This window comes from Antechinus flavipes, chromosome 3 (genome assembly GCF_016432865.1).
Source record: "Antechinus flavipes isolate AdamAnt ecotype Samford, QLD, Australia chromosome 3, AdamAnt_v2, whole genome shotgun sequence".
NCBI classification, from domain to species: Eukaryota; Metazoa; Chordata; class Mammalia; order Dasyuromorphia; family Dasyuridae; genus Antechinus; species Antechinus flavipes.
The window spans coordinates 207,239,620-207,267,194 of NC_067400.1; the positions used below are offsets into that span (position 1 = coordinate 207,239,620).

General features: G+C 34.9%; 1 protein-coding gene and 1 long non-coding RNA gene across 3 annotated transcripts in view; one reads left to right on the top strand and one right to left on the bottom strand.

The window, feature by feature from the left end:
• Positions 1 to 27,558, top strand: part of LOC127553638 (uncharacterized) — an 80,507-nt gene extending 52,949 nt beyond the window's left edge. The window contains exons 3-4 of the long non-coding RNA XR_007951790.1: positions 18,418 to 18,481; positions 25,312 to 27,558. This is a non-coding gene — a long non-coding RNA (uncharacterized LOC127553638). The remainder of the gene's footprint in view (positions 1 to 18,417; positions 18,482 to 25,311) is intronic.
• Positions 10,634 to 25,430, bottom strand: TCEANC (transcription elongation factor A N-terminal and central domain containing). 2 transcript variants are annotated; one of them, XM_051984504.1, is made up of 4 exons: positions 25,336 to 25,430; positions 24,902 to 24,993; positions 16,060 to 16,155; positions 10,634 to 11,762 (listed from the first exon to the last, which is right to left on the bottom strand). In XM_051984504.1, the coding sequence occupies exon 4, from the start codon at positions 11,752 to 11,754 to the stop codon at positions 10,696 to 10,698; it is 1,059 nt and encodes a 352-aa protein (XP_051840464.1). In that variant the 5' UTR covers positions 11,755 to 11,762; positions 16,060 to 16,155; positions 24,902 to 24,993; positions 25,336 to 25,430; the 3' UTR covers positions 10,634 to 10,695. The 2 variants fall into 2 exon arrangements, with proteins under 2 accessions (XP_051840464.1, XP_051840465.1); XM_051984505.1 differs by lacking the exons at positions 24,902 to 24,993; positions 25,336 to 25,430 and having other exon boundaries at positions 16,060 to 16,179.
• Positions 27,559 to 27,575: the final 17 nt, after the last annotated feature.

The window sequence follows — 27,575 nt, forward strand, 5'->3', positions numbered from 1 at the left end:
TCCAGCAGCCTTTACAGCTGTCATGAGGAGAAGCAATTCCTGTGGAGAACCATCCCCATCAAGTGCCAACCAACTGTCACACACAGGGCAGCCAAGCCAGCCTAACTGAAGTTCCAAGGGAATCTTAGGAAGAGACAAAAAGCATAAGCAAGTCAGACATCTTAATACCTGATGACCATTTTCCCTTATATGCTGATAGGAAGAGCTCAGAAGTCTCAGTCCAAGAGCTTTAGGAATAGTAGTATCCTGCCAACACAAAATCTGGCTCTAACCTAGCTCCCATAATCTTCAATAAGGGAAGAAATCATTCTCTGGAGAAGTCCACCTTCCTCATCATCACCAAAAATTAGTGATCAACTGCCACCAATAATTAGGCTTAGGAACCTTAGGACTGATAGCACTTCTTGGACCCATTCTGCTTCCAGCCAAGTCCTCACAGCCAGCATTGGGGGAAGCAGCTCCTGTGGAAAAGGGGCCAGCATCTCCACCAATACACAGAGCATACATAAACTAGTCTAGCTGAAGCAGCCAGGCATCCGGGGGAACAGATGGGAGGCAGAATGTGCCAGTAAAATCAGATTGCCACCACCACCTTGGCCACCATTTCCCCAACAGGTACTGACAGGTATAGTTTTGTACTCTGAACCTGGAGAGCCTTGGGAGCAGCACTATTTCCAGCCCCATGGCCTCAGTCAACATCCTGGGAAGTGACCCTTATACAGATGTAGCCTGCCAATTGCTCCTGCAGGTGCTAAAAAAATCAGCTACTGAAGATGAAGAAAAGAAAGTTTTTGCCAGCAGAGTCCTTTGTACTGTAAACAGTTCAACATCAGAAATTGATATGATTTTAACAATAGAAATGATATTAAAGAAGCATTAACATGTGATTTGTCATTATGAAAGGAACATGAATCTTTTATGTGATTTGCAACTAGAATCTTACATATGCATTGTCTCTCCCATTAAAATGTAAGCTTCTTGTCTTTTTTATTTGTATCTCCAGTGCTTTACACTGGTAAACACTTAATAAGTGCTTAATTCATTTCTTTATTCATTCATAATTTGGAATATATTATGTAGCTGATATTGTGTTGATTTCATTAAGCCATAGATGAAATACAAAGTTGACCTAAAACATTGTTTTTTCTTTTACCATAATATCTTTGTTCAAGAGTCCTGTGATAACTTCAAATTATGTTAAAGGAGTGATGTCAGTAGATGTGAGGGAACTCTGTTAAATTAATAAAAATGATTTCTGACAGATTTGTGCCTAAAGCACACAATATGGTGTTAATATATTTTTTTCAGAATCACTGTCCTTCATGTTCTCTTTTACTGGCACAAAATAAACATATATGTGTGTGTGCATGTGCATATGCATGTGCGTGTGTGTGTGTGTATGCATGTAGTACAGGGCCTTCATGATTAATTATGGATTTTTATATAAACAAAATCAAGATAAACAACTTCAAAACATGATCAAAGAAATCATACTGAAGTGCCTGTGCACTTATTCTTTATCTATTGAGTAGCGTCTGTGTGGTGTTTTCTTCTTTTTTCTAGAATATGATGGTTCTCTGGGAGTAGGTTTCTTGGGGAGGTTTTCAGAGGCAGCCTTAGTTTCAGTTCAAAGTAATAATCATCTCAAATGCAGCCAGGAGTTAAAATCCAATCTTTTATTATCTCTTCCAAAATAGCCCAGTTAGCTTTCTTTGGTTCCAAGAGCTCTCATTGCTTCTTTTGCCTTTGCCAGCTTCTGTCTCTAGCTCAACTCCGACTCCTGGCAATCTTCCAAACTGAACTCACTTCACTAACTCAGCTCTTTTTATGCTCTTTTAGAGGTGTAAACTCAAAGGTTGACTCCTCTGAGAGTGGGATTATGAGAGGTGTGAATTTGGATATCTCCCAACTTGTGAACTCCAATGTGTGAGCCAATGTGTGAACTCTCAAAAGTGTAAACACAAGCATTGTTTCTATCAATTCCATTGAGTTAACACTAGGATTCTAACAAATCTGTGCCCTGAAACAGTTTTCTAAGTCCCTTGTTCTGGAGCAAGACATCCGAAGATAAATGATTGACATGGCAATGACTCTGCTACTTTCTCCTCTCTGCTTCATTCCATTTCTTTCCCTTAGTCACACTGTTGCCTTCCATGCTACTTCATATATTATATATGTGTATAAAATATATATTTAAATATATAAATATATAAATTAAATATATGTATAATATGTGTGTATAGTATATACTTTATATGCAAAAAAGAAAACCCACTCAAAATTCCTGCAGAATATAAAAAATATCTGGGAATGCATTTACCAAGCAAAAACCACACAGGACATACATTAATAATGCAAATAGAAAACACTTTACAGGAATAAAGGAAGATTTAAATAATTGGAGAGAAATTAATTGCTCATAGTTTGTCCCTATTAATATAAATGGCAATACCATATAAATTTACATACAATAGCATACCAATTTGCAAAGGATTATTTTATTCTTTACTATTTACTTCTGCTAGGTTTTGTTGGGTTTGCATGGGAAGATTGATGATCTGTGGATTTATTTTATAGCCTGCAACTTTACTTTAATTATTTTAAAATTAATTTTAGTTGAATTTCTAGGGCTTAATAATTAATAACATATATACAAAAGATATTTCTTCTTTGCCTATGCTTATTCTCTCAATTTTGTTTTCTAATTTTTTTTTTGCCATGGCTAATATTTCTAGAATTACATTAAATAAAACAGTAACAATTTTTATCCCTTTTCTTTTATCCCTAATCTTATGGGGGAAATTTCTAGTGTTTATTATAAATTATATTAATCCTGATTTTAGAAACTATTTTATTCTTTTTATAAATGTGTTTTGTATGTTTTCAAGTGTATTCTATATCTATTAGTAATGCAATTTTAATTATTTTCATTATCAATATGGTCTGCTATGATTATCTTTTGCCTAACATTGAATCAAACCTAAATTTCCAGAATAAATCTAAGTTCATGATTATTTTTGATATGTTCTTTTACTTTCTTTGCTGATATTAGTGCTTGTGAAACAGAAATTTCTAGGGCCTAGAAGAACTTTAATTGCAACTTGGTAATTATGTGTAGGGTAAAGAGAATTTAAGAAAGCTCCTTCAAAATAAAAACTCATGACCTATTCAATCAATAATCATTTATTAAATTCTTAAGTCAGGAAAGGCAAAGGTAGTTCTTGCCTGCTCACATTCTAAGGGGAAATACAATATGAAAATAAAAGTACAAATAAAACATACCTAGAGTGGATGGGTTTCTCCTGAAGAAGGTAGCCTTTGAGAACCATTACCCTTGATATATTTTTAAGAAAAACCCTAGTTCTTTTTTTTTGTTTGTTTAATTTTTTATTATAGATTTTTATTTACAAGACATATGCATGGATAATTTTTCAGCATTGACCCTTGCAAAACCTGTTCCAAATTTTCCCCTCCCCCTAGATGGCAGGTAGACCAATCCATGTTAAATATGTTAAAGTATATGTTAAACACAATCTTTGTATACATATCCATGCAGTTATTTTTCTGCACAAGAAAAATCGGACTTAGAAATAAGGTAAAAATAACCTGAGAAGGAAATAAAAAATACTAGTGGACAAAAACAGGAGTGGAAATGCTATGTTATAGTTCACACTCATTTCCCATAGTTCTTTCACTGGGTGTAGCTGGTTCTCTTCATTATTGAACAAATGGAACTGACTTGGTTCATCTCATTATTGAAGAGAGCCACATCCATCAGAATTGATCATCATATAGTATTGTTGTTGAAGTGTATAATGATCTCCTGGTTCTGCTCATCTCACTCAGCATCATTTCATGTAAGTCTCTCCAGGCCTTTCTGAAATCATCCTGCCATCATTTCTTACAGAATAATAATATTCCATAATATTCATATACCACAATTTATTCAGCCATACTCCAACTCAGGCATTCATTCAATTTCCAGTTTTTAGCCACTACAAAAAGGGCTGCCACAAACATTTTTGCACATACATGGCCCTTTCCCTTCTTTAAAATCTCTTTGGGATATAAGCCCAGTAGTAACACTGCTGGATCAAAGAGTATGTACAATTTGATAACTTTTTGAGCATAGTTCCAAATTGCTCTCCAGAATGGTTGGATGCATTCACAATTCCACCAACAATGTATCAGTGTCCCAGTTTTCTCACATCCCTTCCAACATTCATCATTATCTGTTCCTGTCATCCTAGCCAATCTGAGAGGTGTGTAGTGGTATTTCAGAATTGTCTTAATTTGTATTTCTCTGATTAATAATTATTTGGAGCATCTTTTCATATGGCTAGGAATAGTTTCCATTTCTTCATCCAAAATTGTCTGTTCATATTCTTTGACCATTTATTGTTATGGGCCAGAACTTGAAACAAGTACTAAGTGGAATTGAGGAGACAATAGTTAAATCTAGTTTAGCACTGATTTAATCCTACAATAAATAATGGTTTCCTAGTGACATAATGATTGGTGTATACTCAGTGTGGAGCATATAAGCTAGGAGCCTTAGCCAGGATTGACATTTGGAGAGAAGGCAAAGGATTGGCGACAGCTTAAGCCCTCAGAACCAAGATGGCAGGAGTTTAAGCTCTCAGAACCAAAGAGAAAGATAGGCTTCTCAGAAAGCTAACTGGGCCCCAGGAAAAGAGACAAGACTTTGAAAGAGATAATAAAAGATTTGGACTTTATCTCCTGGCTACTCGTCTGGTGATTACTGAATTGAAAATGCCTCCAGAGACCCCAAGAAAACCTCAAACAGAACATTACAATTTATCAATTGGAGAATGGCTTGATTTCTTATAAATTAGAATCAATTCTCTATATATTTTGGAAATGAGGCCTTTATCAGAACCTTTGACTAAAAAAATGTTTTCCCAGAAAAAGCCCTGGTTCTTTAGGAACATAGGCATAAGGAAATGAAACGATTATTCATCAGAACATTAGAAATTACCATGTCCTATAAATTTAAGGGGTTTTTCTTATTTAAAAAAATCAAATCAGCATTTTGCTATAACTAAATTACTGGGTAAAGTTTCATTTTGACTACTGTGATGAGGTAGAATGTTGAGATTCTTAAAGGTTATGCTAATTGCAAAAACGCAGGGAGGGCTCCCAATTTGAAAGGGCTTTAAATATAGGTCTTCCAAAGAAATATGCTATGTCTCTTGTTAAAGGGAAAGTCTAGCTAAGCATAGAAGTGCTCATTAGGTTGGTTACTAAGCAATTCATGAAGTAGACATGATGTGGAAGGATTGTAATGCTAGATAAAATTAAAGCTCTTTCAAACTACCAAAGTAAATTTTTACCAACAATAATAAAATTTATGTATCAGAAGGAACACTACTAATTAAATGCCTCCATTGGTAGCATTTTGTTTCCATAAACTAGGTCTTCGAATTTCATGCAAAGGAAAAGTAAATTATAAAATTTCAAAAAGAAAAATGAAATTAAAATATCACTGTGGTCAGAGATACTTGTGCTTGTTAAAAAATAAAAACACTTACAATCTAAAATCTTGGTTTTCAAGTGAATTTATAGCTAATGAAAAGTTATAATCACTTCCAGGATCACTGAACAAATTTAATTTATATAGGTTTGTTCTTCATATAATTTAACAATCTTTAAATGATTTTGCAAGTTTCTTTTCACTATTTGAAGCTCCTTACCCATATTGTACCACATTGGACAATGTTTTACCAATTAAATGAGAAGAGCTGCTAACAAAGTTCTTAAACTACTCCCTTCAAAATAATCTGTGTAAAAAATGTTTTTGTATTCTCTTAGCAATGTGCGGTGTGTGTGTGAGGGGGAGAGGCAATAAGAACAGGAAAAGCAGTTTAACCTAGGAAAGAAAAAGATGGACTAGAAAAGACAACTGAACACGTTTATGGCTATGAGACGACTTGAGGCTAATAGCTTAATCTTTCAGCACCCCCAGACAGTTCTCACTTGCAGAAGAGCTACATCTCTATTTATAGAGTTCCTCTTTGGGGAGTTCCCTACACAGTCAAAACCACTATTGGGTGGTGGTGTTGCTTTTTTTTTTTTTTAAATCAGTTCCAAAACTTAAAATCTGTGTGATTAAAATCCAGTATGATCCTGAATATTTAGTCAGATTGTTAATCCTTACTGGCTGTGAACCTTTAAGCATGTCACTCATATATCTTTAATTCCTCACCTGTAAAATGAAGTGATACACTCAAGCCTGATATTTCTTTCTAGCTCTGAAAGTTATGGCTAACAAATGTGGCATTATTACTGATTTTATTGCAATCTTCCCCAAAAGGCTTATGAAAAAGAATGTGATGAGAAAATGATATAAGGCAATATGTTTATCAATCAAGAAACATTTATTACATAGTTAGCATTGTGCTAGGCACAAGGAATAGAAAAAGCTAAAAGAGAAACAATTCCTGCTCTTAAGGAGATTCTAGTCTGTCAATGGAGACACGTAGATACACAGATAAAATTTATACAGAATATACAGATACAAAATAAAATGAAAAAAATTATATTTAAAGATAAGGGAAAGTATATGCTCTAGCAATCAGGGGGAGGGGTAGGAAAGGTTTGTGTAGAAGGTGCTATATTAGTTATGTCTTGAAAGAAGAGAGTCAATGAGGCAGAAGTGAGGAGGGAGTGCATTCCAGATTTGAGAGTGTGAATATCTAAGGGAAAAGGAGATGGAGTACTATGTATCAGGAATAGTGGTTGTTTTTAAATATGAAAAAATGGCACCATTTCTACTATAGTACTTTGAAGTTCTACAAATAATCTAATAAATGATGTAGAAAGCCCAGTAGGTTGAGATGTTGATACTTTCAAAGTTCTCACAAGAGATAAGCATCTTGTGCCTGGAGGTGGAGAAAATGAAATTGAATTTGCCAAACAAATCTCACCTTAGAGAGACAAGTCCCAGACTTGAACAATATGCCATCAACAAATTTGCAGAACCATTTGAAATTCCCCCAGGTATTGGCAGAGAATTCTGGAGTTAAGGCTAATGAAGGAATATATGCAGTATATTAAGGACAAAACAAAAATGTTAGATTAGACTGAAGCTGAAAGTGCTGCTGTAAAGGATATATTGAAAACTAGCATTCTAGATACTTACCTTGGAAAATATTGGGCTACTAAGTTGGCTATTGATACCGTATGTATTTACAGCATACTTAAGTACTTAAAGAGTTCATCAGATAATTATTGCAAGAGTTTGGTGGGCCAACACCTAGAACAGGAAAAAAGGATTGGATGATCAAAATGAATTACCAGATTAATTGAACATCTCAAGTGTAAGGAATGCGCACATATGCACACACACACACATACACACACACACACACACACACATATACTAATAAGATTTCAGGCCATTTGTGTGTATATTATATATAATAGTTATATGTTCACTGATTGATAATATAGGTTCAAATCTCTCTCTCTCACATACGCACACACATACTGTCTGAACTTGTAATTTTATCACTGTTGGGAGCTCTTTGAATCTGCCTACAGATGTATATTGGCAATTAGTCTGTAATTTATAAAGCTATGCAAGGAATTGGGGATGTAAGTAATTACCTCACAGTCTAACTTTTGTCAGAAGTAGGGCCTGAACTGCCTGAATCAAGGTCTTCTTCATGCACAAGTCTGACTATGTCAGTTCCCTGGTATAAGAATCTTCAATGGCTCATCATTACCTTTGGAAACTTCTTTACTTGGAGCCAGCCTCTCTCTTTAAATTGTTGACAAATTATTGACCATCACATATTCCATATTCTCACTGAATATACTACCGTGTTTCCCCGATAATAAGACACTGTCTTATTAAATTTTTTGGACAGAAAAACACCAGAGGGCTTATTTTCAGGGGAGGGCTTATTTTAATGAACATTGACAGCAATTTTAATAAACAGGTAAATGTAAACAAAAAAAAGTACCTTTATTCAATAATGATCATGTCATCTTCTTCAACAACATCGTCATAAGTGTCCATACCCTGAATTCCATCCTGGATGTCTTGCGCCTCTATTTCCTTCAGAAGAAGTGGACCCAATCTGTCACGTCCAGCAATATAGCTCTCTTTAAATGAACATGTCTTGTCCAGGTAACCTGCTCGTAGTGCCTTGGCGACACAGCTGTCAGTAATTTTATCCCATGACTTCTTCACCCAAGTCACGACTTCTTGCAGACAGGGCTTCACAAAGTTTCCATGCTGATTTCTTTCCATTCTATTTTCAATGTAGTCATTGACTTCCATGCACAAATGGTCCTTGAATGGCTTGTTTATTGCAATATCAAGGATCTGGAGATAGGCAGTCATTCCTGCAGGAGTCATTACTTGATCTATTCTTCTCTCTGCAAGGAAGTTCTTCATTTCTTTAGTGCGGTGAGTGCTGGCTGAGTTCTTCTTTTATCCTCCATCATGCCCCTTCACTCCCGCTTACATACCAGGTTTTTATGTTGTCCTGCCTCAGCTCTCCTCCATGGCACTGCTCTCAATGGCGCCAGCAAGCAAATCACTGGGGAAGAGCAGGATGACGCACTCACTGCTGCAGCTCTGATTGGATGCAACTCGGAGCACGGCATGCATTTCACCAGGGGGAGGGGAACGGTGTATACATAGGGTACCGTAATGTAGCGTGTACTGCAGTGGATCACCTTCACCACAGTAGCAATCTCAATAGGGCTTATTTTCGGGAGAGGGCTTATTTTAGAGGAATCTTACACAGTAAGGGGAGGGCTTATTTTTGGGATAGGTATTATTATCGGGGAAACACGGTATTTGCTTATATATGACATTCCATCTTCACATTTGCTTCCCTTTGAACAAACTGTCCCCCATTCGTGGAATGCCTTTATTATTGCAACCTGTCTAGTTAGTAACCTCAATGCTTCATATTTACTTATCTAAGTATGTGTTTTTTCCCTAGGAGTATGCAAACAAGCAGAGCAGGAAATAACTATAAACCCAGAGGCTACCCAGCACTGTATCTCGAGCATTGCTGACACTTCCTAAGTGTTATTAACTCTTCACTCCAAGGCAGGCTCTCTATTCATTGTTCTATGTAGCCTCTTGTATCATAGATAATGGAGGTAGTGTGATATGTCAGCCATTTAACTTCTATGGCCTTATTTTCTTAATCTGTAAAATAAATTGGAGAAGAAAATGACAAACTACTCCAGTATCTTTGTCAAGAAAACCCCAAATGGGGCCACAGAGTTGGACAAAGAATGGAGAATGACTCAACAACAAAAATAATGCTGAAATAGTTTGTTATGGGCCAAAACTCTGAACTTGAAACAAAGGATTCTTACAAGGTACTAAATCAGTGGAATTGATAGAGACAATAATTATCTAATTTAGCATGGTTCAATATGATTGATTTAATCCTACAAGAAGTTGTTATGAGCCAGAACTTAAAACAAGGTGCCAAATGGAATTGAGGAAACAATGGTGGAATCTAGTTTAGCATTGATTTAATCCTATAACAAATAATGATTTCCTAATGATACAATGATTGGTGTATACTCAGTGTGGGGCACATAAGCAAGAAGCTGTCAGGGCCAGAAAGAAAGTGCACTAGAAGCTCTTGGAGCCTCAGCCAGGATTCAGTCAGAGAGATTCAGAAGCCAGAGAAGGCAGGCGGGAGCTCAAGATCTCGGAACCAAGGCCATACTGAAAGGCTCTCCAGAAAGTTGCCTAGCCCCAGGAAGGAGATAATAAAGGATCTGGACTATAAGAAAGCTAACCGGGCCCCAGGAAAGGAGACAAGACTTGGAAAGAGACAATAAAGGATTTGGACTTTAACCCCTAGCTGCACTTATCATGATTACTGAATTGAAAGAAAGGCTGTGTCCAGAGACCCCAAGAAAACCTCAACAGAGAATATTACATTTTAGAGAGACTATTAAACTAGTTGACCTTTGAGGGCCATCAAAATCTTTTCACCCAAGGAGGCTATATTGGGAGTCAAAGAACTTGAGTTTAAATCTCAGTTTTGCTATTTTAAGTGTGATCTGGGGCAAATAAATTAATTGTTTAAATCAATTAAATTATTTAAGCTATAGTTTTCTCATATGTAAATTGAAGGGACCCAAAGAAAATACTTCTTACAAAGAAACAGCTTACACAAAAGATGCTGCCTGACTCAATGTTTTCTGACTCTCACTTATGCTTCCTTGGACACAATATGCCTCTGTTAGGTGCTCTGAACAGCAACAATTCTTGGTATTTACAGCTAGTGAAAAATTAACTTGGCCAGGAAACAGAAAACATAGATTTGAAACTCAACTTTGCCATTTAGTAGCTGTGTGAATTTGGGTAAATCTGTGCCTCAGTCTTTATTTCTGCCAACTGAATGGACAAGATCCATTATATGTATAAGAGAACTTAAGCCCAAATTTTGGATAGTTTAATTATGAAGAAAGAAAATTTTAAAACAACCAATACTTGTATGTGAAAATTAATACTCCTTTGAAAAGATGTATGTGAAATTTGATATTCATTTGAAAAGATGAGTCTTTTAATGGTAAGCTACCTGGAGGATTGTGAAAAGAAAATACCAATGCAACAAGTCTGAAATATGTTTCTCAAACACTTTATAAAAAAATTAGCTTTTAAAATTTATTAATATTTCTTCACAATCATGTGCAAGTCCACTTGCTATAATACCATTGTTCCCCACATTCATTACAAATGACATAGGTCATCATTTGTTCATCTGGGTTTGCACTGCGAACCCAACTTGGGAGGAAAAGTGTACCTCTAGCAATCATGGTGACCTTGCAATTAAATTTCTCACAGCGTCTACATTTTATTTTGTTTGTTTGTGTGCCATCAATCACTTGAGGAAGAGAATGTTCTTGTATACAGGACTTTGTGTATGAAGCCCTCAACTGCTTTAATTCATCATTTGCCATTTCCATGACTGTCATTTCAGCAAATTCTTTTGGAGATAAGGTCCCAGAAAACAGATTTTGTTGTAAATGAGAATTTTTTTGATTCTTCAAATTTGACAATTTGCTTCTGATACAGTTTTTATATTTTTTAAGATTTTTTGAATAGAGTGCAAAAATACACCCCTCAATTTCTTTTGCCAATTTTTGCCAATGATCAGTTTTTTGCTGATCTGTGGCATAAGAGACTAAGGCTCCATAAAGAAGTTCTACACATTTAGCTCTTGTAGGATCTTGATGCCAAGTTGATTTGCTGCTAATAGATTTAGGGTCTTCTGAATGTTCTTCCACTGGAGCAGCACTGTTTTCTGGCACAAATAGTTTAATATCTTTTGCAACATCTTGGGAAAGTAACACAGAGTTAGAATTTGCTATGTCTAGTGTCTGTTCTTGACTTTGGTTTGGGGAATTTTCTTCTTGACCTAGACTAACATGTTCAGTTTTTTCCTTACTATCTTCAAGATAAAAATTAGAACTGTTTATTGGCTGAAAGTAGTGATTTTTATAAAGTGTTTTCCACTTAGAAAGTAAACACCTAGCTTTCTTTTTGAAAATCACTATAGGACAATGTTTCAAAACTCTATATACAGCTCTTACAACATCTGTCTCTTGGAGATGCTCTATACTTATTTGAATTGTTTCTAATTCAGTCAGGTGATCTCCAAGATCCTGGAAATTCTTTTCTGTCAGTAGCTGCTCAATAATTGAAGCTTTGATAGCTGCTTTTTTCTTGGTCTTGTCAGACATCTTTAAATCTGAAAAGAAAGAGGATGGAACAAGATCAATTACTTTTCTTAATTAGAAATTAGTCTTTTCATATGCTAACAAAACATTGTTTTCATTATCATTCCCAAGAAAAAAATTAAGGCTGTTCATGTTGAAAATTGTTATTTTTATGAAGCATTTCCTATTATATAGTGTTTCTTGGACAGCGAGTATTTTCTGAAACATATAATATGAAACATTATTAACTGCAATAAAAAGCATAAGACATGAAAATGTGAATTCTGGTACACAAAAGGACCTGATTTACAGCATTAACAATTATTTAAGATGTGCTTTATGATACTTTGGGACCTTTTTTCCATATCCAAATCTACATTTCAGTGGTCTACTCTAAATCTAAGGAAGATAATTCATATGATCATCAGGATGGGAAGGACACCTTACTGGTGTTAACATCAGTTCCATAATAGTGAGTAGTACTGAACTATTTTCTCAGTGAGCCAGATGATTTTTATGATTTAGTTGAAATTACCCATCAAGAATTAAAAAATTTAAATCATACATTTAAGTATAATTGGTGGATGAAGAAGGTAAGAAGGTGCTATAAGGACTTCAGTTGCTTGCCTTCCCAATTTAAACAAAACTTCCAGGAAGTCCAAATGTCCTGAATGACTTGTTTGATAATAGATCTGAAATAAGGGCCAAGAGTTTCTTTCCCACTGGGAGGGGATATTCCCATTAGGAAATAACACTAACTGTCACATCCCCAATCCCCATTCCTCAGCCTTGAAGCAACATTAGTTCCCAAACTCTGAAGTGCATCAGGCACCCCTTTTTTTCCCCTCACAATGTATGGTCCTGGTTGAACTGGATAAAAACTCTATAACCTTTCTTTGCACTAACCTTTACCAGTTTTAGCACCATCCTTCTCCTTTCTATTGGGGATTCTAACAGGAATGTTAGAACATGTTTCCCTTCTTCTGACTGCATTTCTTTTCAATAAAACTGGCTTACTTGATTTTCTTTCTGCTGATTCCCATATATGGTACTGAGCTACATTGTCTGATGCTCCATCACTTTGTACTATATATTGTGTGTGACAGGACCACTATTTCCCTGAAGAAACTTCTTTCCTCCCAACACAACATGAGGAATCTTTATAAAGCTGCACCCAGGATGCCTAATTGGTCTCTTCTTCCCTGACAATGCTTCCTGGACATCTAAGAGCATAAGACCCACCCATTTGACATCTTGGTGCATTTCAGAAGCCCAATTGAGTGGCTATTGGCCATTCATGTTTACATAGGGAGATAAGGGAGGTCAAATCCAGGGAAATTATATGCCATTCAATATTGCTGAATATTTATTGCTGTGTTAGAATAAAGTTAAAGCTCCTTTTGTTAAATATTCAATTCCTTGAAAGTGCCTCATTTTGTCCCAACATTGAATCTGAACTTATAAAGTGCAGGTAGGAGACTAGCTTCTCTAGCCTATATGTGGAAATACATCTGATGAGAAGAGCAGGAAACAGTGCACCAAGTCAAGAAGGTAGTACTTTCAGATTGTATTACTTGGCATAGTCATGCTACTTAGTACAGCTATGCTACTACTACAGAATTGCTATTGTTCTATTGCTCTTCCTCCCAATATTCTCTACCATAACACTTCCCAAGTTGGGTTTTGTGGAATCGTGGTACTCTATATCCCAGCTTCTTAAACTGGTTCACAATACCATACGGGGTTTTATAACTGAATGTGGAAGTTGGGAAATTATGATTTGTTATCAGCAAATGTTTGATTTGTATACCTGATTTATATGTTTTATATATTTATATTCCCGGGGTTATGTAAAAATTTCTCAGGCAAGAAGGGGTTATGAGTGGAAAAAAAGTTTAATAAGATTTGCTCCATATAATGTCATTAGAGGTTCACAGATGGAAAAGATCTTAAGAACCACATAGTCTAAGTCCTTTATTTTACAGATGAGTTCAGAAAGAAGGTCACATAAGTAGCAAATGTTTTTGCCAGGATTTGAACTTAGACTTTTTAACAGCAATGTTCTTTACTACTATATTACTATACTACTTTACTTTTGTGTCCCCAAGAAAATTGGGATGCTAACTAACTATATTTTCTCCTCTACAAACCAATTTACCAAAAATAACTAATGATGTGTTACTTGAAAATAGCCCAATTTATCTTATTTTGTTCACAAATTTATACCTATAGAGCAGAACTTAAGGTTTTTGATAATATATTTAAAACTTATTAAAAGTGTTTAATGAACAAATTGGGGAGGAAATACTGCATGCTATTCCATTACTGTCCTATGATGCTTACAGGTTTGTTCTGTTAGTCCATGACATTCAAAAATCAAGAAAATGATAAGAAAACCACATTAGGCAAATAGCTACTATGATATTCTTGCTTGAAAATAGCTCAAAAAACAAGCCTAATTAAACAATACTAGATAAAAAATAAGAAGCAAAGGGAGTAACTACAGATGCTTTATCTATAGTTAATTTTATATCTAGGAGTTTTCATTCAACATTCCAATGAATCACATATTTTGTTTTTTGTATTTTTTCATTCTTGAAAAAGTTAGAATTTAAAAATTTTAGGATAAGGAAGTCTTAACAATGAAAAGGCAACATTGTTTTTGAAAGGTACCACAAAATTAGATGTGTAAATTCTTGTGTATTTGTTAAAAATTAAACAACTTCATTATATCCAAATTACAGTAAAATGTTACTAATGTTTACTCAACAAAATAATGCTATCATTTTTGCTTTTCAGAATAGACTAAGGGTCTACTTCTAAAAACATTCTTTTAATGAATTTCCCTCTCCACTTCGTTGACTTTTGAAAGGTTTTTTATCATCTAGTGATCTATCCTCAGATTAAATTACCTTCTCTCCAAAATCTTTTAAAAAATTTTTTTCCCCTTAAAAAGTCAAATGGACATATGTCCTTATCTTCTACAATGGGATTTGTGTCAGTATTTGTAAGTTCCTGTGCTAACTACTGAAGACAAACCATCAGTTGTCATATTTCTCATTTTTAGTGTAAGCATTATTTTTATCACAAGAGGGAGCTATAATAGGAAGACTAAAGCAAAATTTCAAAATTTTAAAGCCTATGGAACCAGTTTATGATTACTTTATTTCTTTTACAACTTTGAATAGTTTGCAATTTTTTTTTTAAACAAAGCTAGGCTTAAAAGTTTTAGCCACCTTTTATTAAAAAACAAAACAAAACAATATTTACACTCAAGCAAATTCAACACATCAATAAAAGAGTGCCAGTTTATTTAGGAGTTTCTCCTTTCCATAATTTTCAACTTTGAAAGTGCCTAATAAAGTCTGTGCATTCCTACTGCACAGAAAAAGGAAAATAAAACTTTCTCACATTTCAGCAAATTCTAACCATTAGAGATTTATCTTTTGTAGAGTTAATGATAACTGAAAGGCTTGAAGAATTGAGATAGGTTGAAGTTTCAACAAAATGTTCAAATCTTTATTCTCGGCACAAGTAAAATAAAAGCTTTTCAGCATAGAAAATCAAATATTACAGCTATGCTAGAATCACAAAATATAAGTTTGATTTGGTTCTTGTCAGATAAATAAAAGATCAGTGTAAATATAAAATATCCTATGAAAGCTTAGATAAAACACGTGCTTTTTAGACCAGTTTTGATCAATCAAGAGTCACTGAAATTCTTTAGGGAATTTCATTCAAGGTGATTCTGACAAGTCATAGAGATGTTATGTTCCAAAGTTCTAGAAAGCTATCATTGGTCAATGGTGACAACAGTGACAATGGTAGCTTACCAATAAAACTTTATTTCCTTTATATTATCAATCTATAATCTATAGTTTTTATTTAATTCAAGATTAATTGTGTGCAATGATTAATGAAAAGGTTTATGCTTTATTTCATCTTACTGATCTCCTAGGCTAAAACAATGAAAAGGTTATTGTAGCAGTATTCTTTATTAAACAAACGAGACCTGGAGTTGGGTTCTGGCTCTATTTATTACTTGTTGTGTGACTACAGGGAGATTATTTAATCTCTATGAGTCTCTTTTTCTTCTTCTGCAAAATACCTATAATATATACAGTGGAAAGCAGTATGGAATAGAGAGGCTGGGGTGGGGCTGGTCTCCAAGTTCAAGTTCTCTCTATTATGCATACTGGATATGTAAACTTGTAAAAATCACTTTACCTCTTAGTACCCTATTAAAATAGGTAACAGAGAAGTTGCACATGTGCAACTGATAAAGGAAGTATCTCTTGGAAATCAGTCAAGTATTTAATAAGTACTTACAAGGTGCCAGGCACAGTCAGCAGTTCCTGTTGTCAAAAAGTTTCCTTCATTTACAGAGGGTCAGTAAGTCCGTGTCCATATTGGCTCAACATCACCCTAATAGTTGTAAAGATATTTGATAAAAATCAAGATAATCTTGATGGAGAATTCCTGCAACAGGAACATGACATTTAATTATACTATTTATTTCTTAACAATGAATTAAGGACATACTAGAGGTAAATATATTAGTATGGTAATTTCTACTATTTACTACTCTGTTTAGACTAGTACTTTGATAATTATGTTGATGAGTATCACAACCAGATTATTTACAATTCTTTGTTGATAAGTATCTTGGTATTGATAAAATGGATAATGAAATGTCAAAGTATGGAATGTGCATTAACCCTGGAGGAATATGTCAACTGAAACTGGTAGTAATGTTATTATATTAGCCTAAAAGGTATATTAAGCCAATAAATGAAGACTGCAAAGCATATAAAAGGCCACCTGGCCTCAGGTGCACTCATTTACACTCTCTCTATTCAGTGGAACTAGACTCTAACAAATGAATAGGGACTCAGTTGTCCTGGCAGAGGAGGGCTCCTCTTGATGAGTGTCAGAATATTAGGACTTTTACTTTTCAAATTACAGCAATGATTGCTGCAGTAAATCAGGATAATTTATGATCTTAAAAAAGTCCAAATTCTCATAGATGCTATAATTGTGGACAATTGGCTCATCTAAGAAAAAAAATTGTATTGCTCAAAAGGTTGCACTTTATTGCAATTCAGCAGATAAACGTCTGACTTTAAGTCCTAAATGCAGGAAAGTCAGACATTGGGTTTCTGAATATCATTCTCAGAATGATAGGAAAAGTAATTTGATATCAGGAAACCATTCCCAGGACTAACTCTGGCTCCGTCAAACAATGAGCACTTTCACTTATTTTTCCCCTCAACCTGTGCCTGCCAGCAAAATACCTTAAATCTTACTTATTGACAGTAAAAGATTTAATGCATGCTACCCTGAGAAGTGCCAGCCTTGATTTGTCCCCTTCGATGTCACACAGAATTATAGATAATATAGAATATATTCTCTTGTGTCCTCTTTCTTCTGCTATGCTAGTCTCATTTTAGGATGCAGTTCACAGGCATTGCTATGGTTTAAGGTTATACCTGAAATAGTAATTTCTGATTTTTTTGGAAAATAGTATTCTTTTCTATGCCACTCTTCACTACGATATATTAAAAAGGGGGGGAGAGGGAGGATAGCACAGTTATTAATAATACTTTACAAAAAATAGGTAGGGTAAAGCACAAAAATAAAATAAAATTAAAAATAATAATAATTTTGAGGTGATGAAGATTTTGGAGGTACAGGAGAAGAGGCATTCTGGATGCGGTCTCTATTGCTCATTCTAGGCCAATTTTAAAATAGGAATTAGAAAGGATAATTTAGTTACTCCAAATGATCATCAAAAATTAGTGAGGGATATTAATTGGATAAAACTATATTTGAAATTGAAAACACATGAATCGACAATATTATTTAAAATTTTAAGAGTATATTTTTAACCCTAATTCAAAAAGCAACCTGAGGATCAGCTGCAAGCAGTGGACGTTATTTACAGATGCTACTAATAAATAATCAGCCTCTTTAATATATCCCACCTACTACTAAATATATTTTTAATATCCTGTTTGAATATACATAGCAGAATAAATTATATGCAATTATTACCACACTATATACTGTTCAAGAACCTCTTAATATTTTTCAGATAGCAAATTTGCTGTTTATGAAACGGTCCCAGCCCTGAAAATCCTGCTGGTTAAAATAAGATTCCTTTAACATTTATAAAGAAGTTTTATTTTTTCATGTGTCTGCTCCCAGGCTGAGGCCTGAAGAACCAGTTCTGATGATATTATCAGATATTTTCCTCCTAATACAAGTTTCTATGATAAGAGCAAATGGTCAACACAAATTCAATTATATAATATCTTGTTTTCAATCTGAAAATATGTAGTCAATATAGCCTAAATAATTTGGTGCTTGAGTATTTAGTAATTTGTTTCTAGATACATATAGATGTTTGTGTGAAATAAAATTCTTAAAGGTTTCCAAAATAATGTAAGAACATTTAACATGACTGTCCATAAGACCTGTTATTTTATTGCTTATTGAAACTAAAGCTGAAACATCTTTAACATTTATGTATACTGTGTGTCCTGTGACACAAATATATTTCATTATATGAAAAGTTGCTAGCCAATCTACATTGACCTCTTTACATCTTATAGCAATCCTTGTGGACTTGTCTTTTTATTTCAAGTTATCCTAACCTCTATTTGTTGGATTTGATTTTTATTCTAGATTTTGGTCAATTACAGCTGCACTGCCTAGCTTCAATGAACTGAATCAATCACTGGATACTTCAGTAAGTTCTAGCTTACTACCCTCTCTCCCCCTCCATAAAAAGATGGGACCCTGCAGGTGATTAGCTCCATGCCCATTCTCAGCAGGAAGTAGTTTCAGAAGATAAGGTCATCCCCCCTGCTCCAAAAGGACTCTGAGCCCTATTGGTTTGGAGAGATCTGGAACTGATTGGTGAGTGGACCTCAAATTATCCAGTGTCTGGATGGGTCTACTGTTACAATGTATTTGGGACTTAGGATGGCACAAATTTTCACATCTCAGATATGGGATTCCATGATGTTTTCAGGCCCTTCAGTAATATACTGTCCAGCATGTTTAAAAATATTCATAGATGTTTCTAATTACAGATACTGTTTTAAGGAATGGCACCGGAACCCAAATCATGAATGTGCTAGAAGGATATATTGTAAAATGTTAAATTGTGTTTTATCCCAATATCTTACTTCTATCTAAATGTCTTCTAATTCGCTACTTATGATTCTTATTATTGAACACTCATATAATGTGATGGTGCCTAGCAAGTTTAATCTCCATTGGTATTATAAAATTATTTCATAGCACCTAGCTACTACTTCACAGGGCTGTTGTGAGGACAAATGAGTAGGGAAGTCTATTTACATACTTTGGAGTGCTATTTAAAGTCAATTATTATCATTCACTATTTAAATTGATGAGAGTCCACTTTCCAATGACCCAGACTACAACTCAGCTAAGAATAGATTTTCAAGAGCTGCTTTGATTAGTAGCTAGTCCACAGATGACAAACATATGATAATCTATTGCTATGCCTACATTTGAAACTTTTCCAGTTTGTTAAGATGTGCAATATCATCAGTGACTTAGTACCCAGGGTTACCTCCTTATCATGATGAAGAATCACAGGGAAGCCTTTTACTCTAAGCAATATTAAATTCCTTACATGCTTTTCCCCATAGGTGTGAGATTGATATAGGTGAAAAATAATGTTGGACTAAGAATCAAGAGAGACCTGGGTTGAATCTTGTCTCTAATATAAACTCTACACATAACAATAAACAAATATCATTCACTGTAAAAAGAAAACACCCGTATAGGATTTATTTATAGGGTTGGTGTGAAGATCAAATAAGTTACCGTATATAAAACACCTTATAAAGACTAGATAAAATATCAACATTTTCTTCTTTTTTAAATAGAAGGATGTTACTGGAATCCTAGCAATGTAGTTGGGGGGAGGGAGGGCGCCGCTGACACAGGGAGAAACAGTACTTGAATTATGCCAAAAAGATGGTTACATACTTAAAATGTGCTCAAGACAATTATAAAACTATAGTTATACACACACACACACACACACACACACACACACACACACACACATATGTAATCAATTTCCTGGAGTACAAAAAGCAGTAAAGGGTTTTTGAAAATTACTGCAACTTATGTCAATAGTTTTATCATGTTGAAAATGTCACCTAATCTACTTTGACAAAAATATAACAAACATCTGTTAAACATAGAAATCAGACCTAAACTATCAATTAATTAAACTTAATGAATGTTTTGATGCAACAGTTGAGAAATGAAAGTCTAGGGGACTGCAGTATGGTTGGTCATAAGCTACTTGGAATACTATGTCCCCAAATTATGATTAGAGGTTGTGTTTCTGATGACTAAATTGGACTTCTCTATTCCTCAGTTTCCTAATCTATAACATGCAGAGTAGTTAACTTTTGAAGTTCCTTAAGATTTAAAATTTATGGGCAGTGACATCTTTTTGAAATCAGGCAATCCAAATTCAGTATCATTAAATGTGTGAATACATTTTAAAATTATGCTAATATGTTGTTGAAATATAATTATTTTTATTAAAGATCATGAGATTTTCCTTGCCTCTGTGAATCATCATCAATTTGTTTTATCTATTTAATTTTCTAGTGAATTGTTTCCTGAATGCATATCATACATATCAAATGTATAACAACTACTGTAAAATTACAAATAATTGCATAGTTTATTTCAGAAAGAAACTTCAAGTATCAAACAATAATATTTTAGGGAGCCAAATGATGAACTAAATGTAGATTGAAAAAAAAAGTAAAAACCATAGCAGTGAGGTCAGAAGAACCCTGAACTTAGAATAGATTGGATAAGAATTAGAAGAAAATATATACTTTGGAGAAAACTCTGCATTAAATATCTTTGACAAAAATCTGACATCTTATCTTTAAAGTCTTTTGAGAGCAGACATATTCATATGTCGTTTCCAACAGACAAGTAGCCTAATTACACGGACAGTTGTCAAAAGCAGAAATGTATCTTTTTATCAACAAGCATCTGAAAAACTTCTGAATCATAATGAAAAATAATATTTTGAAATAGTTTGAATATAATCTCACACTCATCAAACTGGCAATAATGATAAGATTTGAAAAAAAATAGTATTAAAACAATTCTGGGAAGAATCACAGTATCTGAAAATAGCTGAGTAATAAATTAGTCCAACTATTCTGGGAAAAAGAATTGGACTTATATAGGAAAATTACAAAATTGTTCATATTTACTGACACAGAGATCCTTCTAGGATTATATGACAGTGAGGTAAGGTTCATTTATACATAAATATTTATAACAGCATTATTTTTGAACACAAAAAAACTTATAAACTAAATATGTGACCAGTGATTAAGGTGGAAAGGGAAAAGCCAACAGACGAACAATTGCAATTTATGAATGTAATCTAATTTTATAAAAAGATAATTATGAAGAATTCAAAGAAACATAGGCGTATGCTTATGAAGTAAAACAGTAAAGAAAACAGTGCTAAAAAAATAATATATGCAATGACTACAACAAAGTAATTACAAATACTAAAAAGCAACAAAAGTTAAGGCAAATCAAACCATCCAGGTTGGTACTATACTCTCAAAGCACATATCCTTCCTTCCTCTTAAGAAAAACAATGCAACAGTATTATCAACAGCAATCAAGCTATTAGATGTTTTGTTAGTTGTTTTAGTGTAAATTACAAAGTAATTTTCCAAAAACTCAGGTCGGACCCTAATACTCAAAACTCAAAAAGAACCCATGACTTCTAAGATTAAATATAAATTCCTGTTTGACATGTAAAGGGATCACAATCTGATCCCTTTAAACCTTTCCTGTATTTTAATATATTACTACCTTCCATAAACCCTAGGTTCCAACAATTCTAGCCTACCTGCTATTTCACATGTATAAACATTTTCTGCCTCCTAGTCTTTACATGGGCTATTTTAGAGGTCTGAAATGCTTTCTTTCCCTTCTACCTTCCACCTTTCATAATCCTGAATACTTTTCCAGGTTCAGCTCATAAGTCTTCCCAAGCATTTACTCCCTTATCAAAATGATCTTGTGTTCATTTTGTATATACTCAGTATATCTGCATGTTGACTCCTTGGCTGGAAGGCAAATTTTTTGACAGGAGCTATTGTTTCATTTTGTCTCTATGTCTGACATATTACAGTTGTTTAATAAATTCTTGTCAACTGGTGAAGAGTGAAACTGCTTTGTTGGAAAGTGTTGTGTCAAAACAAAATATTTTTTAAATCAGACTGGACTCAGGAAATCTTGACATAGCTATCTAGTAGTGGGAAACTCCATATACTGTTAAGAACGCTATAGATCTGTAACTGCCTATCTATAAGTAGCTGGTAAGCTTTTATTATCTTCCCTGCCCTCAGGTTGGGATAACAAATGACATAATTATTATGTTTGCTTTTTCAATATTAAGTTATTCAGTTCTTTAGAATGTATGGTCACTTGGGGACAAGTGTTCCTTCAGAATTTTCTCCTTAAAAACAAAACAAAACTACTACCCTGTGATAAGAATTGATGGAGATTTTTTTGTATGGGACAATTTGTGCAGTTTTATTCTTTAGCAAGAATTTTTTGTCTCTTCTCTATGAGAATTTTCCACACAGGCACTTAATAACAGTAATGTTTCTCTCTCCATTCTGATTTTTTATATTTATTCCTAGTTAAAAGGCAAGCTTTACTTTATATTCTCAGTCACTAAAAAGTTCTTTCAAATGAGAGGTTTTAATTCAATTGAACAGTATGAACATGGTTGTAATTTACAGTAATTCCAGGAAATGGGCAGTAAAAGTTACTTATAAATGTAACCAGATCTAAACATATATAAATATCCAATCATATGTATTTTGATAGCTGTCTCCTCATATGTATGACAAGCTGTCCATGATAGGGATACCGATTTGTGAAAGATTCCCCTCCTCAAAGTTTTGAGGCAACATTAACTGCCCTGTTGGGGGACTTTTAAGAATTATATTTCACTTTGTTTTGAGACATTTATTCTCTACTACTACTACAAGTTTGCTTGTCTCAGAAAATGGCATATTATAAAATGGATATTATATAATCATTGAGAATAATGATTATATTCTCATTATTATGAGAATGCTTCAATGAAAATGCTTCTAGAAATGCTTCTAGATCTTCAATCAACTATACCCCCCTTCACCTCTCACCAGTAAAGTGTCTGTAACTCAGTTGGAGTTTTTAAAAAAAGTATATGAGATCCTTAGCTGCCTCACCATTCAGACTACATTCAAATTTTCTGTATATATCTTATTAGAATGTACATTCCTTATAAGCAAGGATTAGTTTGATTCTCCTTTCCCATGTTCTCCCCAAAGATCAGCTTAGTAGCTGACAATGAATGCTCAATAAATGTGACTGATAATTTAAAAAATTCACTTATATCCCCATCTCCCATCACCATCAGCAAAAAGATCTATCACTTGCAGACAAATCTTTATTATGTTTAACTTGCCCTTGATGTTAATTTTAACCTGATTTCACACATAATTTGAAGAGGTAAGGAAACAATATAAACTATATAGATTAAGAATTCCTTATCTCTCACAGTTCCTAGTATAGCGCTAGAAACATTGTCTATGTCAAATACATCTGTTAAATTGATCTGAAATTGTTCCAAGCAGTACTCCTCAGGAATATCCTTTAGTACTGGCTTTGTGCCCCCTGTTAATTTTGTAAGATGCAGAAGAATTATCCCACTTGCAATTCAAGGATGGAATTTCCTCACTGAAACACAATGAAATCCCAAATTTCAAATGTCCCCCTCCAAAAAAAAAAAAAAAAAAAAAAAAGAGTTAAAAGAGGAAATTATCCTTATAATTGCTGAAATTCAAATAAAAGTGTGGGAAATTAAAAAACTTAAAAGTAAAACCAAATAAACATTTTCACAAGAATGAAATATTTTTGAATACTGAATTTTAAACTTAAAAAGTTCAATTTTACACTATTTTCTCAATGACATTAAAAATGTTATTGGACACCCCGTTTACCTTTTTAAAAAACATTTCATTCTCAAAGGTCATTAGGATATATATATATATATATATATGTGTGTGTGTGTGTGTATATATATATATGTATGTATGTATGTATACACACACACACACACAGATCACATATAAATACACTTTAACCATACAAAATGTATGGATGAATTTTTCTAAAGCTAATAAAATTTAGCTGCATGAATAAACACAGTGCAGAAACTCTTTTGTGTTTTCTAAGTAGCTTTAAAAATGAGCCTGACTTGCCTCAGTGGGCATAAAATCATTTTATTTTGGTATTGTAGCAATCTGGGGAGAGATACCTCTTAAAAGGTAACGGGGGAAGAAAAATCCCTAGCTTTTTTTTTTTTTTTTTTTTTTTTTTTTGAGGGGGGGGGGAGATATGGAGGCACCTGAATAAAGCTGTGGCTGTTGTGCTGGGATTGAACCCCGGACGACCTGAGTTCAAATATTACCCCAGACAACAATCACATATCCCTAGACAAATCGCTAAAATTCTTCTAGCTTTGGGTGAGCTCAATAGCCTCCAAGGTCCTTTCAAACTCTCAATGTATGATCCTATTAATTTTTCTTTTTTTCTTTGACAGCTTTTATTTTTCCAAATTAATGCAAAGTGTTTTCAACCTTCATCTTTGCAAAATCTCGAGTTCAAAATTTTTCTCCCTTCCTCCCTCCATTAACTTTCAATTCTATGTAAATCCATGCCTGCCTCAGTGGCAGATTTGGAGTCGAAGTTATTGTTCACGATCCAGTTCTGTGGAACTTACATCTGTGTGACTCAGTTTCCTCAACTGTAAAAGGAATCAATGCCTTTTCATTTTTAAATCTCTGCTATCACTTTTCAGCTCCAAATTCATGCCTTGCTCAGTAGCGGGAACAATGAAATCGAGTTCTCAGTATGTATGTTAGCCTCTTTGGATCTCAGTTTCCTCATCTGTAAAATGAGCCCAACAAAACCCAATTCTAAATCTACGATCCCTACCTACCCGTTACGATCCCTAAATCCCTCCCTGGCTCGACAGCAAGAGCAATGGGGCTGGAGTCGGGGGACTTTCTACCTGGCCTCTCGAGGCTTCGGTGTCCTCACCAGTAAAACGATGTGTGGGATCCCGGGGCTTTTAAGGTCTCTTCCAACTCAGCATCTAGGAGCCTAAGAAAACAAAATATATTTCCAGCCTTTGGCAAGTGGAGTCCCGAAACAGTTGGAGCACGCTCGGCCCCTCCCCCGCGGGTCACAGGGATGGGTGGAAAGAAAGGTGACTAGATTGGTTTTAGGAGCGGAAAGGAGGGAGGGGAAGTGTTGGACTTCGGCGCAATTCTTCCGTTCTATTCCCCACCTCCCCGCCCCGCCCTCGCTCGGTTAGGGAAGGGCGGAGCCGCAATCGTCGCGGTCCACTCTTCCCCTATATCCCTGATATCCTTGTTAACGCCTAACGAGAGCCTTCCCGCATTTCTCCTCTCTCCCTAGGGCTGACGCGGGCAACTTGCTCACCTGTCCGCAGGAAGACGCTTCTTTTAGGGGTTACAACCCGCGCGAGGCACGGCTTCTCTTCACAGTGGGTGGGGAAGAGAGGAAGAAGAGGATTGGAGAGAAAGAAGAGACACTTAACCAATCAAAGGTCATAGAATATATTCCCCTCAGCCAAGGCGAGACGCAAGCAAGATTGGGAAGCGGGGCATGCGCAGTGCTATCTAGACTTTTACTCCTTCCTCTCCGTAGGAGCTCTTTCTGCTTCCTTTTAGTTCTGAGGTCAATGTTTGGGTTCCCTCCTGTTCCTTCCCGACAGTGTCATATCTCTCAGGAAAAGGAATCTACCTTTTATTTAACCCAAGATCCCAGATAACACTTTTAAGGTAAACGTAATAAAGTCCACTCCACGACATGAAATGTCTTATTCACCAACATAAGGGAAGCTCCCTGAGGACAGGGTTTGTCTTGTTTTGTTTTTGTTCTTGATTTAGTTCCTTAGCCGTGCGAGATGCTTAATTAAATGTTTATTGGACACCTTGCTAGAAATCTGGATTTTAACTAGATGAAGGAAAAAGAAAGCTTCTTATATTTAAAATTGGTTGGGAAACATTTTATCTCAAGCTCATTCTGTGGAAGGAGAAAATGTTTATAAACATTTCTCATTATCTGATTGAAAAGTCCTACAAATACAGGCACAAAGTTAGAACTTGATTTTGGGGGAAAATATTTGTTGGAAGCATCTCAGTATTGAATCCTGACTAAGGTCAGGTGTTCTTAACCTTGAGTTCATGAACTTAGAAAAAAACATATAAATTAAAATATAACTAGTTTCTTTTGTAATCCTACAAAGAAAAGGTTGAAAGTTAGAGATCAACAATCGTTTATTAATATGCCAAACCTGGGGATATAAAGAAAGGGGGGGAGAGAGGGGTGGGCGAGGGCGGAGAAGACTAGCACTGAATCTCAAGGAACTCATAGTCTAATGGGTACTATTGGAGGGGAAACGTGGAAGAGGCAGAAGGTTACGGAATTCAGAGTCCATGTAGACGGCATTGGTCATGGCAAAGAGAAGTTTAAGAAGAAGGTACTTTCATTCTCAGAGTAGGAGAAGGGAGGAGAGTACGGGAGATGATATCAAGAACTTTTAAGATGGAAGAAGAGAAGTGGGAACTCATGGCAAAAAAAAATGGCATCAATTTTATAATAAACAAAGTCTCAACTGAAAGAAGGGGCTAAAGGTATTGGGATACGGGAACCACCTGCCAGTGGCTGCTGGAGGTCTAACTCAAACCTGTAGAATGGATGTCTTCATGTGAGAGGATGATGATGATACAAGGAGACTGAGAGGCAGTTGCATTGTCTGACCTCTCTCCTCTTCCCTCTTGTTTCCAATTTATTTCATTCCCAATCCACACGGAACATCTTGTGGCTGCTTTGCAACTCCTTCAAGTTTATGATTCACAGCTGTGGAGGCTATCAGAGAATTGACTTCCTCCTTCACCTAGGCATGGTCCTGAAAATAAGGGAACTGAAAGAAGGGGCTAAGGGAAGTGTGGAATGCTTAAGAAGACACAGGAATGTTTGAAATAGCTTTCTGGAAAAGTGAAAAGGGAATCAATTAGGGAGGAAGAAGATGGTTATGCTGCAGTCAAGGAACAGTTGAAGTTAGATTACATGAAATTATAGTATACTCAGTCATCAAGGTTGTGGATTGCTTTTAATAATGGACTATTTTGGGATCTTCAACTAAATATTGTTATAGGGAACACCCAGATGAGTAGCACCTGCAGGTCAGCACTATCACGCTACATTGTAGCTTCAGAGAATTGCATAAAACACCGAGAAATTAACTGATTTATCCAGGATCACATCATAAGTGTGTGTCTGAAGCAGGACTTGAATCTAAGCGTTCTTGGGTCAAAGCTCTCCACTACAACCAGCTATTTTTCAGTTTACCCATGTGTTTTGAATATTGCAGTAATTGAATTCTTTCAGTTCGTTAAGACATAGTTTTATAGTTGAATAAAAAAATTGAATAAATAAAAATAAAAAAATTATTTTATTTTGTCAGTTCAGCTCTAAATATTTTAGAAATGACATTATAGCCAGCCCTTTGACCACTGTAAACCTCAATAAATATTTAATAAAACAAAAAAAAAAACATAATCCACTGAATTTGCCACCTCACCCTCTTGAAAAAAATGTTCTAATTGAATAAAAATTAAGTTGCTTTTAATATAGAAAGAGCATCAATTTCATGT

Bases quoted from the DNA above. Each gene is read 5' to 3' on its own strand.
- TCEANC (XM_051984504.1), bottom strand. From the start codon at position 11,754: ATGTCTGACAAGACCAAGAAAAAAGCAGCTATCAAAGCTTCAATTATT.